We start from the raw sequence: 17,164 nt of genomic DNA, 5'->3' as shown, positions 1-17,164 counted from the left end.
GCTGTGAGCCTGAGCCCTGTCTCTCTACCCGTCTCAGCTTATACCCACCTCATCTGCTCCTCCCTGTGGAGGCCTTCACTCTGCCCTCCACCTCCTGCCCTCTTCCTATTCATCTTCTAACCACCCACCCTTGATTTTCTATACTACTCAGAGGGTAAGAAAATTCTAGGAACCCTAAGGACCAACCCTCTCCACCTCCACTCACCGCCTGGGGCCCAACTCTACAGTGACTGACTCCAGGGGTGAGCTCCAAGCGTCTTTACTCACTGCCAGGCCGGAAGTCTGGTGAGCCAGCTGGGCCCTGTAGCTGGGAAGGTTCCCATTTATGGAGTACTCCCAGGGCACGGATCCCAGGAGCAGATTGTTCCTGGTGGAACATGGGAGCTGTGACTCCTGCCCTCCACCCTACATCCCCACCAGGCACTTACAGTCTGTCCTAGGCAAGACAGATGAACTTTCAGCCAGGATGCCTCAAAGCAGGCAAAGATGAGTCGAGAGGAAAATCACAAACATTTGGGTGTGAGGATGCTGACATCGCCTTGGCCCTATCCAAGAGGTCTTCCTGGAAGAGGGCTCAAACTAGATTCTAAGGAATGCTGTCAGTCACTGGAATAGAGTTATGAATTCCAGGCAGGGTGAAAGTACACAGGATAAGCAAACTAAGCAGATATGAGAGCTAGGGCTAAAGGCTGGACCCTGGACCTCCTGAGAAAAGAGGCAGGAGCGCAAGCAGTGGCCAGAGTCAAAGAGCTGGAGAGGGTGATGGAAGGAATGATCTGTGAGAAATGTTGGAACCCAGCCTCTGGTAAGCAAGGTGACAGAAGCTGTCCCAGTGTTTGAAATGAAAATCTGGACAAAGGATACAGAAGGAGCCTAGGGGGGTAGGTGTGATGCCCCAGGAGTAGAGCTGAGGCGGTCCCTAAAAGAACCAGTCCCCAGGGAAACGGGCTCCCCCTCAGCCTGGCCCTTACCCTTCTGGCCTGGCCTGGCCTATCTTCACCAGCCTGGTGAAAGGGCCCTGTCCACATCCCCACACCAGCACTAACTGCATGATGTTTCCTCTCCCAGTGAGCAAGAGCCTAGGGAAGTGGCAGAGGGGATATGGTGCAGTCCTGGGACCCTGGCATCTGGGCTCGGGAGAGACCCAAGCTGCTTTCACTCCAGACCTTCTCCAGAGATTCTCCTCCTCGCTCACTGTTCTCCCTTTGGGCCTTCCCTCCAAATGCAGACAATCCCTGGGTCCCACCAGTGTCAGGCCAGTGAAAACAGTGAAGCAGGGAACATTGATCTCCCTCCATGCCTCACCATCGCCAGTCTCTGCCCTCTCTTCCCCCGTAGCCACCTCAAAAACCTCCAGCCTGATATCCTCATTCCTTGTCCTGCTCCAGACCTTTTATCTCCTAGGGATATTTGTTTTATGTTTTGTTTTTTTTTTTTTTTTTTTGGTGAGGAAGATCAGCCCTGAGCTAACATCCATGCCAATCCTCCTCTTTTTGCTGAGGAAGACCAACCCTGAGCTAACATCTATTGCCAGTCCTCCTCCTTTTTCTCCCCAAAGCCCCAGTAGATAGGTGTATGTCATAGTTGCACATCCTTCTAGTTGCTGTATGTGAGACGCCGCCTCAGCATGGCCGGACAAGCGGTGCGTCAGTGCGCACCCGGGATCCGAACCTGGGCCGCCAGTAGCGGAGCGCACGCACTTAACCGCTAAGCCACGGGGCCGGCCCCTCCTAGGGATGTTTGTAATTTGGAAGTGGACAAAGATTTAAGGTAAATGAATGCTCCTCATGGTGGAATGCTTCCGAATGCTAGAGGGAGCACTTGAGGGTACAGTTCACTAGGAAGGCCTGTGCATATAGATTCACGGGCCTGAAAGAAGTTTCTCTGGGTGCTGGGTGTGTGCTCTAGGAGGTGCAAGCAGTAACGCTACTTTGTCAGCCACAGAGAAGCCCCAGGTTGGCGGGGGGAGGGGATTGGCCTTGTGTAGGCAGTATGGGGAAACCAAGACAGAGAGTCCTATCCAGGAGAGGGTAGGGCATTGGGGAGCAGTCACCCAAGTTTATTTTCACCATGGCCCAAGGAAAAAGAAATGAGGCAACTTCAGATCCTATCAGGATAGACACCACTATCCAAAGTGCCCAGTCTCAGGGGTGTGGGACTCTCTTCAAGGCTCTTAGTGGGGAGGAGGGTGGTGGTCTCAGCATGAGATGGGGTCAGGCTAGGAATCTGAGATAACAGTAGATACCAGAATTCAGTCCTTAAGGAGCAGAATCTGGGCCTGAACCAAGCTCCAGGACCCAGTGGGAGGGGAGAGGGACCCCCAGCCACATAGCCTGAAGCTGTCAGAGCACCAAATAGTTGGGCAACCTGCTAAGTGTCAGATTCTTTATCATGTGTTAACCCTCATAACAAGACTGTGCCATGGGCAACATAACCCCAGCTCACAGGTTCACGGGCAGCTGCAGAGGAATTATGAGACTAGCCTAGTCTCTACTGAGAGAGAGATTTAAACCTGGATTGCTTCTGTTCCACATCTCATCCTTGTCCCAATATTCCACAGGAGCTCCTATTCCTGAAGAAGCCTGGACATGGGCAAGTGCACAGCCTCTTATGAAGGGGATGAGAGAGGTGGTGGTTTAAGGTGAAACTCAGCCTGTTCCTGTGGCCTAAGGCTGCACTGAGGGCAGGCAGAAGTCATGGTCAAGAATCCTTGCTGGGGGCCGGCCCCATGGCTTAGCCGTTAAGTGCGCACGCTCCACTACTCGCAGCCCGGGTTCGGATCCCGGGCGCGCACCAACGCACTGCTTCTCCGGCCATGCTGAGGCCGCGTCCCACATACAGCAACTAGAAGGATGTGCAACTATGACATACAACTATCTACTGGGGCTTTGGGGGAAAAAAAAAAGGAGGAGGATTGGCAATAGATGTTAGCTCAGAGCTGGTCTTCCTCAGCAAAAAGAGGAGGATTAGCATGGATGTTAGCTCAGGGCTGATCTTCCTCACAAAAAAAAAAAAACAAGAATCTTTGCTGGGGTCTGAAGCCCCTGACTCACTCTTACCTGGTATCGTAGAAAGGAATCCAACCACCTAAGTTTTCCAGATACATAAAGCTCACCCCGTTACAATTTAAAACTTTTTAAAAAACTCATTTTGGAAGGAAATCCTTGTAAAACATTACACTCATCTTCAGCACATCTGTAATATAAATTTTTCTGGATAGCTGAGGATCATTCATGGAAACCAGTGGCATCTCTGCAGCAATGTTTTCGGAAGCTGTAACAGTGTCAGGGAAGCTGTTTGCCTTAACGTCAAATGACCTTAGACCACTTTTAAAATGCTTATGACTGCTTTAAAGGTGTTTTCTGGTGTTGCTACTCTTGCTCCCAGGCTATCAGGAGTCCCTTGCTGCTCTAAATGTGCTTCTAATCCATGAGTACAGGAACACACATGGACATTAATATGTGAATAAAGGACAAGTAGGCCACGATTGAGGCCTGGAGAGTCCAGCCAATGAGTAAAGTGCATGCATATTGTAGCTGCTCCCTCTAGACCCCACAATGTTGTCCTGTAGTTGACCTCCAGATAAGTGAAGTATCACTGCACGTCAGTCCCAAGTTTACTGTTTGCCTCTTCGATTGAAAAAGTCCACTGAAGATTGCAATATAGATTGTTCCCAACAATAGGAGACAGTTGGAATATTTAAGACAAGGAAGGCAGCATGGCATGGAAATGAAAAACAGTCTTTGGCACTGGAAAGATCTGGGTGGGAATCCTGGTGTCCGCTTTCCAACTGCATGATTGATTTGGGAACAGGCCACCCACCTACCACTCTGAGCCTTAGGATCATGAGGATGAAAGGAGATAATGCAGGAAGATGCTTAGCACACCCCTGGCAAAAATGGGGTGAGGAGGAGCCAGAAAATCGGAATATGTGTTTGGGTGCTTGTGGGTGTGTCACAAAGGAAAAAGTGGGAGCCTAAAGAGAAAGGGAACTGGGCAGAAAAGGAACAGTAAAGGAGACACGCCATCCTGGCTTCCCACAAAGACGTAGACTTTGTGTGTGTCACCTTGGGTAGCCCACAAGGCATGGCGGCTGCCCCAGAGAACACTGGGAGGGGAGGCCAGCACTCCCCACCCATCAGTTGGGATTGGGAACTTCTAGACAGCTAGCTCTGTTCTCCCTTTTTTCCTGCCCTGATGAACACTAGGTTGGTGGGCCTGGCAGGGAGCAAGGGAGGGGAGGAAGTCTCCACAATGGTTTGCTCCCACCTGAACCTAATGACAAAATGAAGCTGCCCAAACAAAGCAGCCATCTCTTCCTCAAAGCCCCCATCTGCCTAGGGGCCAGGCTGGGAAATGGGTACTTTTGGGGGTCTTAGCCCAGAAGTGGTGGTATGGGGAAGGAGAGGGTGGCAGGGAAGCTTGCTGGCAGGGTGGCTGTCCTCTGTCCTTGCATCTCTTTTGGTGCCTGCCTCTAGGCCCTCCATTTAGCCACTGAGCACCCACTCTGGGCTGGACATTGAGCGAGAGAGCTGGAATACAGAGCCGAAGGACACATGGTCCTGGCCCCCAGAGAAAGACTTCCCATCCCTGGGTCCTTGCCTCCTGCCATCCTCAGCTCCCTTACCCACTGACCCCTCGCCCCACTTCTCTGAACCCCTGTCTCTTCTGCCCCTCTGACTTTGTTCACGTGTTAACCCGACTCCGCAGTGTGTGTGCTCCCAGAGGGAAACGACACAAAGGAGGGGGGGGCAGAAAGGAGGGAATCCCGCTGACATCACTGCTCATTAGCATGTGTGACCTCATCAGGGGGCGGGACGGTTTCCCCAGGTGTCTTGGGGGAGGGCATGGGGGGGTGGTATTTAAATGGAAAAGCTGACAGTGCTGCTGAGTGAGGGAGCGGGTGCTGCGAGCCGCCAGGCTGCACACGCACACGCACACCGATGCACACGGACTTCTACACCGAAATGGACACGGACACAGAAACCACAGCACTCTGCCCCTCCGGCAGCCACCAGGCCTCCCCCCCAGGGACGCCCACACCAGGTGAGGGCAGAGCTGGGCAGGTTCCAGCTGAAACCATGGGAGTGGGAGCTGAAGCTTTGGGGGAAGGTCAGAACTAGGGGTTGGAGGAGCTTGAACCTCAACAGCAAAAGGCAAAGAGCAATTCAGGAAGTGGGGAAGCTGCCTGCGGACACTAGGACTGGGGCTGGGCTGGGGCAAGGGGGTCCTGCCTAAACGCTCCCTCCCCCATCACTCCCAGGGCTTCGCTGGGGAAACTGGTGCTTAGCCCCTAGGTCAGCCTCATTCCCAAGAGGATGGGACAGGTAGGAAGGAAGGGGGAAAGGGAAGCGGCAGCCCACCAGCCCGGGAATCACGGGCAGGGGGCTACCCTGGGGACCTGTTGTAAGGGTTTCTCTGTCTCCTGGAGGCCCTGGCTGCTGGCCAAGTATTGATCCTGGGCTATTTCCAGCCTTTTTCCATCCCCCTTTGTTGTGTCTGTCATTCCTCCTCCAGTTCCCCTGACCCTTGCATTGTCACTCTCCCTCTCGCTCATGCTCCCACTCTCTCACTGTCTCTCTTTCTCTCTCTCCCTCCCTCCCTCGACCTCACCATGAACACAGTATTCTATCAGACTCCCAGGGACAGCCAGAGATGCAGAAGGATTCTCACACACAGCCATGCACTGGGGGATGCTCACCTATGGGGCCACAGGAAGAGGCAGCTCCTCTCACACACCCATGGAGACTCAACACACACATCTCAAAGAGCAAAGGTCCTTTCCTGGGAACCAGCTCCCCACAAAGTTTTTGACCTACCAGTACCCACCCCCCAGAACCTGGGCAGCAGCTTCAGCTTATCCCCTGTGCCCCTCCCCAGTGTGGGGACTACCAGTGTTAAGAAGCAGTAGGGGGCAGGGCCTCTTGGTAGAAGGAGGGGCAGTCCTGGGGCCAGAGGCCTAGGGCTGGGGGTGTGCCTGCGTGCAGCGTGAAGTGTGAGTGGGTGTGTGAGCCTGCGCACGGATGCCTCCCCGGCATGGGGCTTGTTTTGAACAGGTTGTGGCTGGAACCACATTGGGTCAGCTCCTTGGATCCCCACCAGTTCAGGCTTCTGGGGGCGTTCAGTGTAGGAGGTCAGACCAGAGATTCTCAGCTCCTTCTGGGTCATGGTCATCGACTGGGCCTCTGCAGCTGGAGCAGCCAGGATTGAGCCCTCTGCAGACAGCTAGGCATACCCCACTCATAGCTGCCTTCTCTTTGCCCCCCCAGAAGCAGATGCCACACTGCTGAAGAAGCCAGAGAAACGGTTGGCAGGGTTGGACAGAGGCGGGCCACCCCGTGCCCCAGGGGCCCCCAGACGAAGAGGCAGCATGCCTGTCCCCTACAAGCACCAGCTGCGGCGGGCCCAGGCTGTGGATGAACTTGACTGGCCACCTCAAGCCTCATCCTCTGGTTCCTCTGACTCCTTGGGCTCAGGGGAGACAGTGCCCAGCCAAAACGATGGCATCTTCAAGGTCATGCTGGTGGGGGAGAGCGGCGTGGGCAAGAGCACCCTAGCAGGCACTTTTGGTGGTCTCCAGGGAGACAGTGCTCATGAGCCGGAGAACCCAGGTATTTGGGGGAGCCCTGCAAGGGTTGAGAGTGCCTCTAGAGCCCTACTCAGGGATGGAAGCCGGAATCTAAGAGGAGCTGCTCCAGTGCTTTCTGTGGCAACCTTCCTGGAGGGCAGTCCCTGGTGCTGGGATCTGAGGCATCCCTGCTCACTAGGTCTCACAAGTGTTGGGGAGCCTCTCAATGGGCTCTATTCCCTGTCTTTATTTCCCAACAGAGGACAGCTACGAGAGACGCATCATGGTGGATAAGGAGGAAGTGACTCTAGTTGTTTATGACATCTGGGAACAGGTGAGAACTAAGATGTGGCTGCAAGAGGTGATGAAACCCGGGAGAGCTGGGGAGGGGCAAAGTCTGGCTGAAGGCTGGTGGGACTGCAGGCCCTGGTTTCAGCATATGCTGGAACCTGACTTTTCGTATGTATCATCTCAGAGAGCAAAGGCCCACACCAGTGTGCATATCATGGCACGGAGAGCTGCTGTCTTTCCAGGATCTTCTGACCCTGAGGAAAGTTAGGACCTGAGTTTGACAAACCTCGCAGCTGCAAGCCAGGCTGAACACCCCGAAATTGACCTCATCCATACATTTTCCAGCCTAGAAGAGTCTGATCTGACAGGACAAGAGCTCAGGGCTCTGGAATATCAGGGAAGGAAAGACAAAGTGAGGATTTGGGAATATTTGGACATAAATGGTTACTATGTAGAAAAGAGGCCAGATTAACCTACATTTGAATAGCATTCATTTTTTAATTAAGAGCCTAAGCATAAGAAAGTACAATGGGCTACCCTAGTCTAGGATCCTTTGTCCCCAATTCAATTCTGCCATGTGGGGCTCACATTACAAACTTCTCCCTCCACAAACACACTCTGGGTATGGAGATTATGCCATTAACTAGCTCTGCTGTCCCAAGCAGGTGGCTTCTCTCCCACATCCTGATTCCTCATCCTTGAGATGTAGGTGCTGGACAGGTTCTCCCATGCCCTGAGCCCTGACATTCCACTACTATCTGCCCATCTGCAGGGAGACACAGGGGGGTGGCTGCAGGACCACTGCCTTCAGACCGGGGATGCCTTTCTCATCGTCTTCTCAGTCACCGACCGACGAAGCTTCTCCAAAGTCCCAGAGACCCTACTTCGGCTCCGAGCTGGGAGACCCCACCACGACCTGCCTGTCATCCTTGTTGGAAACAAGAGCGACCTGGCCCGATCCCGGGAGGTCTCACTGGAGGGTGGGTATCCTTCCTGAACCTCATCCATGCTTGCAATCTCGGAGGACCCTCTCCCTTCCAGATCACCTTTTCTCCATAAGGCCCTCACGGGTGCACAAACTCAACTGCATTTAGCCCCAGGCTAAGGGTAGACTCTCAATGCCCACACCTGGGGCCCTGAGAATCCCTTCTCTTCACTCGCCCTCACCTCTTCTCCAAGGCCCCTTCTCCCTCCCCTCCGCACCACCACCGCCCTGCACTTGATCCCAGCCTTGTTCTCTCTCTTGCCCCATCCCTTTTCACTGCACACCCAGGACCTCCCCAGACCCACTCTCGCCCCGCCCCGGGCTCAGTGCAGCCCAGCGGGCGTCTGAACTGGCCCCTTCCTGCAGAGGGCCGCCACCTGGCAGGGACACTGAGCTGCAAGCACATCGAGACGTCGGCCGCTCTGCACCACAACACGCGGGAGCTCTTCGAGGGCGCGGTTCGCCAGATCCGGCTGCGGCAGGGCCGGAGCCGTGCCGGGGGCCAGCGGCCCGAGTGGGGCAGCCCCGAGGGCCCCGCGCCGCCCGCGCGCCGCGAGAGCCTCACCAAGAAGGCCAAGCGCTTCCTTGCCAACCTGGTGCCGCGCAACGCCAAGTTCTTCAAACAGCGCTCCAGGTCGTGTCACGACCTTACCGTGCTTTGAGCCGCGGTCGCCATGGTCACGCGGTCGCCATGGTCACCGCGCCCTCCGCTCGCCCCCTTGCCCCTCCCCGCTCCGCCCCGGTCCGGCTTCCTTTGTGAAGACCGTCTAGGAAACCAAAAACTCCCAGGACGCCCTGGTGTGGCCGCGGGGGGCGGGCCCAGACCCCTGCGGGGAAGGGGCCGGGGGGGGGGGGTCTTCCCCCCTCGGCCCCGCCCCGCCCTCGGGAGTCCTGTGGATACCTCCTTTCCGCAGAGCGCCTGGAAGGCCACGACGCAGCCCTGCGGTGGGGGCTCGCTGCGGCCGGTGGGCGGGGCGGGTTTCGGCTGGCAGGAAGGAAAATAGTTCTGCAAGGTATTTTGTTTTTTATTAATTCGCGCTTGACCACCTCTCCTGTAAAAAGATCCTAACAGCGAGAACTGGCAAAGTGCTTTGTAGACTCCTTTACAGTTTTCCACCTTTGTACTCTGCGCGCACATGCCTCACCTTTAAGAGAGTCTTAAAGGTAAAGACACGGAGACGCTTCTTGGAGACTTTTCATAAAACGTTCGAGCTCTTATCTGCTGCACTTGTCCACTTTGCCTTTAAGCAGTTCTTAAAGGCAAGGACCTCGAAGCGCCATTTTCCAGAATTAAGTCTGTGGTTTACAATTACACCACGGCACTTCCCCTTTAAGGTTATTAAAGGTAAGGTGTGGACAGACGTTTGCCTTCAGATGACAGCGCGAAGAGCTGAGCCGGTGGCAAACCTCTTTCGGCCAGGGCCCAGGAAGCACCAGCAAGGGGGCTGTCCTTCCCTTTTCAATAAAGAATTTTTCTACTGCGCTTGCTCACTTTGACTCTCTGTTCTCAAAGCCCCCACGGAAAAGATGGATGTAGATGGGAACTGTTGCAGACAAGAAAACTCAGGCCCAGAGGAACAAGGAACCTAAATCTCTAGAGAGGCTCCAGAACTGACTTAGTCCTGGTGTGGTCCATGACAAGGGGCCACAGGCCCATAGAGATAATTGGGTCCCCTTGCCAATGAGAAAACAGGCCTGGAGAGGAGCGGGGACCTGCTAGAAGTAATTTAGTAACTTAGTGACACAGTGGGATCAAGTATCCACACTCTAGGCCCCATCTCCTTACCTCACCTTATCTTGCAAGGAGCAGGCTGGAGGCTACATTTAGTGCCCAGAGCTGCACTCAGCTGTGACCTAGGCTGGTTCAAGGTGAGGCCCACATCCACCAGGGAGGCCCGTCAGCTGGGGCAGGATGGGGTTGGCCTGCATCTCCCCTGGCAGGGCCCCATCACCCCAGCTGTCACCTGCAAAGCTGGTGTGAGAACTGAAGCTGTCAGTGCCTCCCCTGGGGACGCCCACGCCTGCTGCTGCCTGAGCCACGAGTTTGAACAAAGGGAGCAGAGGCAGCACCTCCACTCACCCCTAGACATACAATACAGCTACCTGAGGGCTAGGCCTCCACTCCACCCCACCCAGTGCCCCAGAGCTTGATGAAAAGAGGCATGAGATGTCTCCTGAGTCCTTGCAGCTGGGGAGGAGCCAAAAGGGACTTGCGCAGCATGGGTAGTTACAAGATGTTAATATGAATAATGACACTATCCTTAGGAGTTTATTCACTTTATCTGTTAATTCTTTAATGACAATATAACGTTTTACTACCTCTTTTACTGTTGAAGAAACAGAGAGTTTAAGTAATTTGCCTGAGGTCAATAAGCAACAGAGCTGGGATTCTATTCATGTCTGCCTGATACTTAATGGTGACTTTATCCAGCTTTGGATCTGAGGTTCTCCTTCCAGTAAGGATGGGGGGAAGATGAAGAGGGACAGTGGAAGAAATGCAGGGGACATCATGGGTCATGGGCAGGGGCTGTGGTAAAAGGGCCAGAGAAATTATATGGCAATAGTGGAGTAAGCCAGCTCTGAACCCTGGGGACATGAAAAGAGGCAGTTCAAATTTTAAAATGCAGGAAAACACACTGGTCCCATTAAGGGACCAGATGTTTCTACAGTTGGGATGAAGCCTCAGGGACATGAAGAGGAGGGGTAAGAGGCAAGCACCGAAAAGAAGATTTGGAGCCCTACGGCAAAGGACCAGGCAAAGCAGTTTGTGCCCAACTCTGTAGGCAGTGAGAGTCACTGAAGGTCGTTGAGTGTGGAAGTGACATGATCAGGATGGTCCTTTGGGAAGAGGAGGCCAGGAGAGGTGTGCACGGATCAGAGCAGCAGAGACAAGCCCTGCAGAGGTGAGCTTAGGGACCAGCCTGAGAGAAATGGCAGTGAGGAAGGAGAGACAACATGTGTTTGAGAGTCAGAATTGATGGGACTTGGCAACTGAGTGGCTGGGTATAAAGAAAGGGAGGAGTCGCAGGGGGTGGGAGGATGGTGAGGAACTAGGAGTTAGGGGGCAGAGGAGGTAGGGTGTAAATGGCTCCATTTTAGAGACTCTGAGATGCTAGAAGAACATCCATATGGAGAGTTTCAGCAGCTCCTTGGACAGCTGGGTCTGAAATTCAGAACAAGTTGGGGCAAGAGATAGCTATGAGAATAATCACCATAAAGGTGGTAGTAGAAGAGCCAGAGAAAAGGATGAGATGCAGGGATGGCTTCATGGGTGTAGTCACACAAGGCCCCATGCTTAGTTTAATTCTCTGCTGTCACTGTCTTGAAATTCTTTGAAAAAGGAGCCGGGCATTTTCCTTTTGCACAAGGACCCACAAATTATGTGAAGGGAGATATGAAGGGAGAAGGTGCAACACAGGCTGGGATCCTTAACCTCCAATCGCACATGGGCTTTAGGGGTCTGTGATTCCTGTGAAATGGTACATCTGATATGTTTGTACAGTCATGCATTTGTCTGAGAATAGGGTTCATGGATTTTATCAGATTTCCAAAGAGATCTGTGACCCAATAAATTACAAACCAGGATGGTACTGATTGGTGCTGGGAAGGAGAGCTGGGTGGGTGCAGGACGGGTGTGGGAAGTTTACTTTTCATTGTATTCACTTTTTCTACCTCTTGAATTTTTTTATTTTTATTTTTTTGCTGAGGAAGGTTCACTGAGCTAACATCTGTTGCCAATCTTTCTCTTTTTGCTTGAGGAAGATTCACCCTGAGCTAACATCTGTGCCAATCTTCCTCTGTTTTGGACGTGGGTCACTGCCACAGCATGGCTGACGAGTGGTGTAGGTCTGCATCTGGGATCCGAACCCGCAAACCCAGGCCACTGAAGTGGAGCGTGTGAACTCAACCACTAGGCCATGGGGCCAGCCCCCAACTACCTCTTGAATTTTTAACTATGCCATATCTTACCTGTTCAAAAACTAAATAAAATAATTTAAAACGAAACAAAGCCTTGGAGTTCCAGAGAAAGAAGAGGGACCAAACAGAGAGTCCTGGGGATAGGCAGATGAAGAAGGCGGAAAGGCAGCCACCACAGACGCAGTGGAAGAACTAGGATTATGTATGTAGTGGCTACTGCCATGGGAGGAGGTTTTTCTAGAGAAAGAATACTACCAACGGTCAAATATGTCAAGGAGGGAGGATGAGGAACAAGAAGGCCGAGTGCCTTTCATGTGGCAGAAGCTTAAAAAGTGCATATTGAAGATGATGATGGCAGGATCTCCCCATGAGGGGAGCCACACACACCACAAGCCTCCCTCCCCCCAACTCAGCCAGTGCCATCAGCCAACCCATCTGTGTGTTCCCTCCAGACGCCTACAGGGAAGAGCTCAGAACAGACGGAAGCTGAAGCCATGCTCCTGCCAGACTTGGGAGAGGTGAGGTCTCCTCTGAGAGCCAGGCCATTCCTCTCCTCTCGCTCCCTCTGATCAAGGCCAAGTAGGGCCAGGCTGCTTGATCTGGGCTCTTGTGAGATCAGTACAGGGCCGGGGTCTGAGCTGCCTGTGCCAGGTGAAGTCCTCTCTGCCCTCTTGCTCCTCTTAAACACTGCAATTTTGTCTAAGGGTCTGTGCTCTCTTACTAGCGCAGCCCCTGCCCACACCCCTACCTCCACTCCCCCTGGCCCATAAGGCCTCCTCACTGGCCGAGAGCATAGACTATGTGTGCTTTCCCCTGCAGGGCCAGAGGTAAGGCCAGTCCTGTGTCTTGGAAGGTCTCCCTCTGCTCTGGGCCTCTGCTTATGGTTGGGCCATTAGGCCCTGCTGCATCTAACCCTTTCTAGAGAGAGAGGATCAGGGGCTCTCCTCTTCTGAAAGGCTGCTGGAGCCATGGAAGGACAGTTCACAAGTCTGCTGGGTTAAACCTTCACTCTCAGAAAGTCCACCCATACGTACATCTTTTTATTAATCTAACATAATTCCAATCCACATCAGTCAAAGTAAATTTTTCCTGGACATTTTTATCTTTCATCCAAACACTGGTTGTTCCTCCAGGTACTGCCACATGCATCACTGTGATAAGCCCTATGGGGAAAGCAAATACAGAGAAGACGCTATCCCTGCCCTCAGGGAGCTTACAATCGACCTGAAGAGACAGGACAAGGTGGTGACAGCACTCCCATGGCCGAAACAGCAGCAAACTACACCATAATCTGACTATCTAGCACCATCATGCGCTCTAAGAATCTCGAGGAATGGAAGAAACAAAATTTAGAAGACTTATATTTGAGCCTGGCGCCATGGCGTAGTGGTTAAGTCTGGTGCACTCCACTTCAGTGGCCTGGGTTCGTGGGTTCAGATCCCAGTCTCGTACATACACTACTCATCAAGCCATGTTGTGGCGGTGACCCACATACAAAAGACAGAGGAAGATTGGCACAGATGTTAGCTCAGGGCTAATCTTCCTCAAGCAAAAAAAGAGGAAGATTGACAACAGATATTAGCCCAAAGCGACTCTTCCTCACCAAAAAAACAAAAACAAAAACAAACAAAAAAGACAACTTATAGGGGCCAACCTGGTGGCATAGTGGTAAAGTACATGCGCTCCGCTTCAGTGGCCTGGGGTTCACAGCTTTGAATTCATGGCGTGGACCTATGTACCACTTAACAAGCCATGCTATGTATGGTAGGCATCCTACATATAAATTAGAGGAAGATGGGCACAGATGTTAGCTCAGGGCTAATCTTCCTCAAGCAAAAAAAGAGGAAGATTGACAACAGATATTAGCCCAAAGCGACTCTTCCTCACCAAAAAAACAAAAACAAAAACAAACAAAAAAGACAACTTATAGGGGCCAACCTGGTGGCATAGTGGTAAAGTACATGCGCTCCGCTTCAGTGGCCTGGGGTTCACAGCTTTGAATTCATGGCGTGGACCTATGTACCACTTAACAAGCCATGCTATGTATGGTAGGCATCCTACATATAAATTAGAGGAAGATGGGCACAGATGTTAGCCCAGGGCCAAATCTTCCTCAGCAAAAAGAGGAGGATTGGCAGCAGATGTTAGCTCAGGGCTAATCTTCCTCACCAAAAAAAAAGACGACTTATAGTTTAGGAACTGGGCCTTGAAGGATATATGTAGGCTGTAGATAGATGGGGGAAAGAAGGGAAAAAATTCCTTGAGATGAAACATGAGCAAATGCACAGGAGAAATGGTGGGCAGCCCACCACATGATGAGGTAAAGACCCTCTCTATATAGAAGGCAGCAAAATTTGGCTGGATGGTGCAGCCAAGTTATCAAGTGGCCCAAAAACTAGACAAGAGCATCCTGCTTTTTAATCTTTTATCATTTGGTGGCTCTCTGACAGATAAGCTCAAGGCACCTTTTCATCTATTTGAATCTTGATGTCATGCCTCCACAGCTTGGTGGCCTTGTATACTCAAGATGTGAAGGCAAATTCAGTGGGGTCTTGGAAGTGTTTTAGTTAGCACTCAGGCCCACTATTTCTTGAGAGGAGGTCTGTGGACAAAGTCACTCAACCTCTCTCTCTGAATCTCAGCTTTCCCAACTATAAAATGAAGATAATATGGGCCGGCCCGGTGGCTTAGCGGTTAAGTGCGCACGCTCCACTCCTGGCGGCCAGGGTTCGGATCCCGGGCGTGCACTGATGCACCGCTTGTCTGGCCGTGCTGAGGCCGCGTCCCACATACAGCAACTAGAAGGATGTGCAGCTATGACATACAACTATCTACTGGGGCTTTGGGGGAAAAATAAATAAATAAAATTAAAAAAAAATAAATAAATAAAATGAAGATAATAATCCCTACCTTGTAGGATAGTCATGAGGACTAAGTGAAAATGCAAATATCTTTGTAATTTGTCCAGCATTAAACAAATAAGCAGTGGAAGTAATGTTTTTTGCAAGCTGTGTCCTGGTGCCTTATTTGGGTACCCAGGCAGCTTGTGAACCTCTCTGGAGACACAAATTTAAGTTGTGGTCTGGGGCCGGCCCCGTGGCTTAGTGGTTAAGTGCGCGCGCTCTGCTACTGGTGGCCTGGGGTTCGGATCCCGGGCGCGCACCGACGCACCGCTTCTGCGGCCATGCTGAGGCCGTGTCCCACATACAGCAACTAGAAGGATGTGCAACTATGACATACAACTATCCACTGGGGCTTTGGGGAAAAAAAGGAGGAGGATTGGCAATAGATGTTAGCTCAGAGCCAGTCTTCCTCAGCAAAAAGAGGAGGATTAGCATGGATGTTAGCTCAGGGCTGATCTTCCTCACAAAAAATAAATAAATAAATAAGTTGTGGTCCGCATAGTCCAACGTGCCTCTCATAGGACTCACAGGTAACCCATTATTGGATTTGTTGTTTGGGGAGAAAAGAGCGGAAGATTGGCAATTGAAACATAAGTGATAGGGCCGGCCCCATGGCTTAGTGGTTAAGAGCTCGCGCTCCGCTGCTAGCGGCCCAGGTTCGGATCCCGGGCGCACACCGACTCACTGCTTCTCCGGCCATGCTGAGGCCACGTCCCACATACAGCAACTAGAAGGATGTGCGGCTATAACATACAACTATCTACTGGGGCTTTGGGGGGAAAAAAATAAATAAATAAAATTATTAAAAAAAAAATAAGTGATGGTATTACACTGCACAATTTTCCATTTTTGTTCAAATTATAACTTGTCTTTAGGCAGAGAACCTGTGCTGATTTAAAATACTTATTCGGAAAGGAAAATGCCAGAATAGGGCCAGGTTTAGAGACCAACAAAGGCAGGTGCTATAGGAATGCTTGGGGGAGGTTAGGAGGGACGCTAAGTAAAGGGCTGTAACAGAGAACGCGCTAGGATTTCCCCCAGCCAGCCAAAGCAAACAGCACCAGGTACCCTGAAGGCACCTGGGGGGGGGTGCTCATCTTGATTTTTCAAAGCCATCTGGTTGTAATATCATTATGGAGTTTCTGGCATAAAAAGAGACTGGGCCAGTGGGATTTGTTTTCCTGAAAGCTAGGCTGGTTGTATGTGACCTGGGACCTTGTGAGCCTGGGATTTTAGCCTAGGAATAATTAAGGTTTATTTTCACCGTTGCCCCACCCTCTTTCTCCCCCTGTAAATCTTTCTTTTTTTTTAATAATTTTATTTATTTATTTTTCCCCCAAAGCCCCAGTGGATAGTTGTATGTCATAGCTGCACATCCTTCTAGTTGCTGTATGTGGGACGCAGCCTCAGCATGGCCGGAGAAGCGGTGCGTCGGTGCACGCCCGGGATCCGAACCCGGGCCGCCAGTAGCGGAGTGCGCGCACGTAACTGCTAAGCCATGGGGCCGGCCCATCCCCCTGTAAATCTTGAACATTCTCTTAAGTTGGGAAGGAGAAGGAAGCCAGGTACAAAGTCAAGTGTGTAGGCATCCAGAGGAATGGGAATAATGATGGCTGTAGTAATGACAAGCTAGCAAGTTCTAAGCTGTCTACATGTATCATTTCATTTAATCCTCTTAACATCCCTGAGATACGTACTATTGTTATTATTTCGTTTTTACAGATGAGGAGTCTGAGTTAGAGAAGTAAAACCTAAGCTTACTCAGCTGGTTTGTGACAGAAGAGGGATATGAACCATGTAGTGTTGCTCCAGAGTGTGACCATCCTGCTACAAGGGTGAGGTCCCCTGGCTTGGTTAGGCCCAGGCTTCGGGAGAAGGAGGCTAATTCTCAGCACCACTCATTCTGAACTAGCAGGCTTCACAATACTTGAAAGCTGATTGAAGCTCCCCATCCTTTCTGGATGGCAAGAGCTTGACAAGTCTCTGATTTCCAAGGTCATTGTTTCCCCTTTCTGAAATCCAGCACTGACTGGCTCCTTTCCAGTCTTCAGGCACCTCATCCATCTACCCACTGCCCTCAAAAATAACTGCTTAATGGCTCTCCAGTAACTCCAGCCAACTCCTTAAGGGCTTTGGATCATCTGGGACAGCTAACAGAACTCATCCTACTTTTAAAAGTGATCTGTGATCAGCCCTTTCCTTGCCTCCACCTTCCCACATGATCTAAGTCGGTTGGTCTGCTTCACCTCACACTCACAGAGCTCTCTCAAGCAAGGGCACACTTTGAGAGCAAATCAGTTCTAGATACAGAGTGCAAAAGTTGGAAGGGAGGAGAAGGCATGTTTGAAGCCAGAAGATTCAGACACACAGCTTCTCAGACCAGAATTCCTTTCCTGTATCCAGTCATGACTATTGACTTCACCTGGTTGCCAAGGAAACATCAGTCTCTGGAGGATGGCAGGCAGCACTTCAGACAGAAAGCATCACAGGCTACCATGG

At 51.7% G+C, this 17,164-nt stretch overlaps 1 protein-coding gene across 2 annotated transcripts; it reads left to right on the top strand.

Moving 5' to 3' along the window:
- Positions 1–1,651: 1,651 nt before the first annotated feature.
- REM2 (RRAD and GEM like GTPase 2) lies at positions 1,652–9,326 on the top strand. Of its 2 annotated transcripts, none has more exons than XM_058540981.1 (5): positions 1,652–5,046; positions 6,273–6,611; positions 6,829–6,902; positions 7,632–7,839; positions 8,211–9,326. In XM_058540981.1, the coding sequence occupies exons 1-5, from the start codon at positions 4,944–4,946 to the stop codon at positions 8,504–8,506; spliced, it is 1,020 nt and encodes a 339-aa protein (XP_058396964.1). In that variant the 5' UTR covers positions 1,652–4,943; the 3' UTR covers positions 8,507–9,326. The 2 variants fall into 2 exon arrangements, with proteins under 2 accessions (XP_058396964.1, XP_058396963.1); XM_058540980.1 differs by having other exon boundaries at positions 1,654–5,046; positions 6,270–6,611.
- The last annotated feature ends 7,838 nt before the right edge of the window (positions 9,327–17,164 follow it).

Source organism: Diceros bicornis, chromosome 5 (genome assembly GCF_020826845.1).
Source record: "Diceros bicornis minor isolate mBicDic1 chromosome 5, mDicBic1.mat.cur, whole genome shotgun sequence".
In the NCBI taxonomy this organism is placed as follows: Eukaryota; Metazoa; Chordata; class Mammalia; order Perissodactyla; family Rhinocerotidae; genus Diceros; species Diceros bicornis.
This window is presented reverse-complemented; position numbering and strand designations above follow the sequence as displayed.

What these genes read in the sequence shown, in the direction of transcription:
- REM2 (XM_058540980.1), top strand. Translation starts at nt 4,944, where the DNA reads ATGCACACGGACTTCTACACCGAAATGGACACGGACACAGAAACCACA. An exon ending in CCCAGGGACGCCCACACCAG is followed by an intron (nt 5,047 to 6,269) that starts GTGAGGGCAGAG and finishes TTGCCCCCCCAG; the next exon opens with AAGCAGATGCCACACTGCTG. An exon ending in CCGGGAGGTCTCACTGGAGG is followed by an intron (nt 7,840 to 8,210) that starts GTGGGTATCCTT and finishes CCCTTCCTGCAG; the next exon opens with AGGGCCGCCACCTGGCAGGG.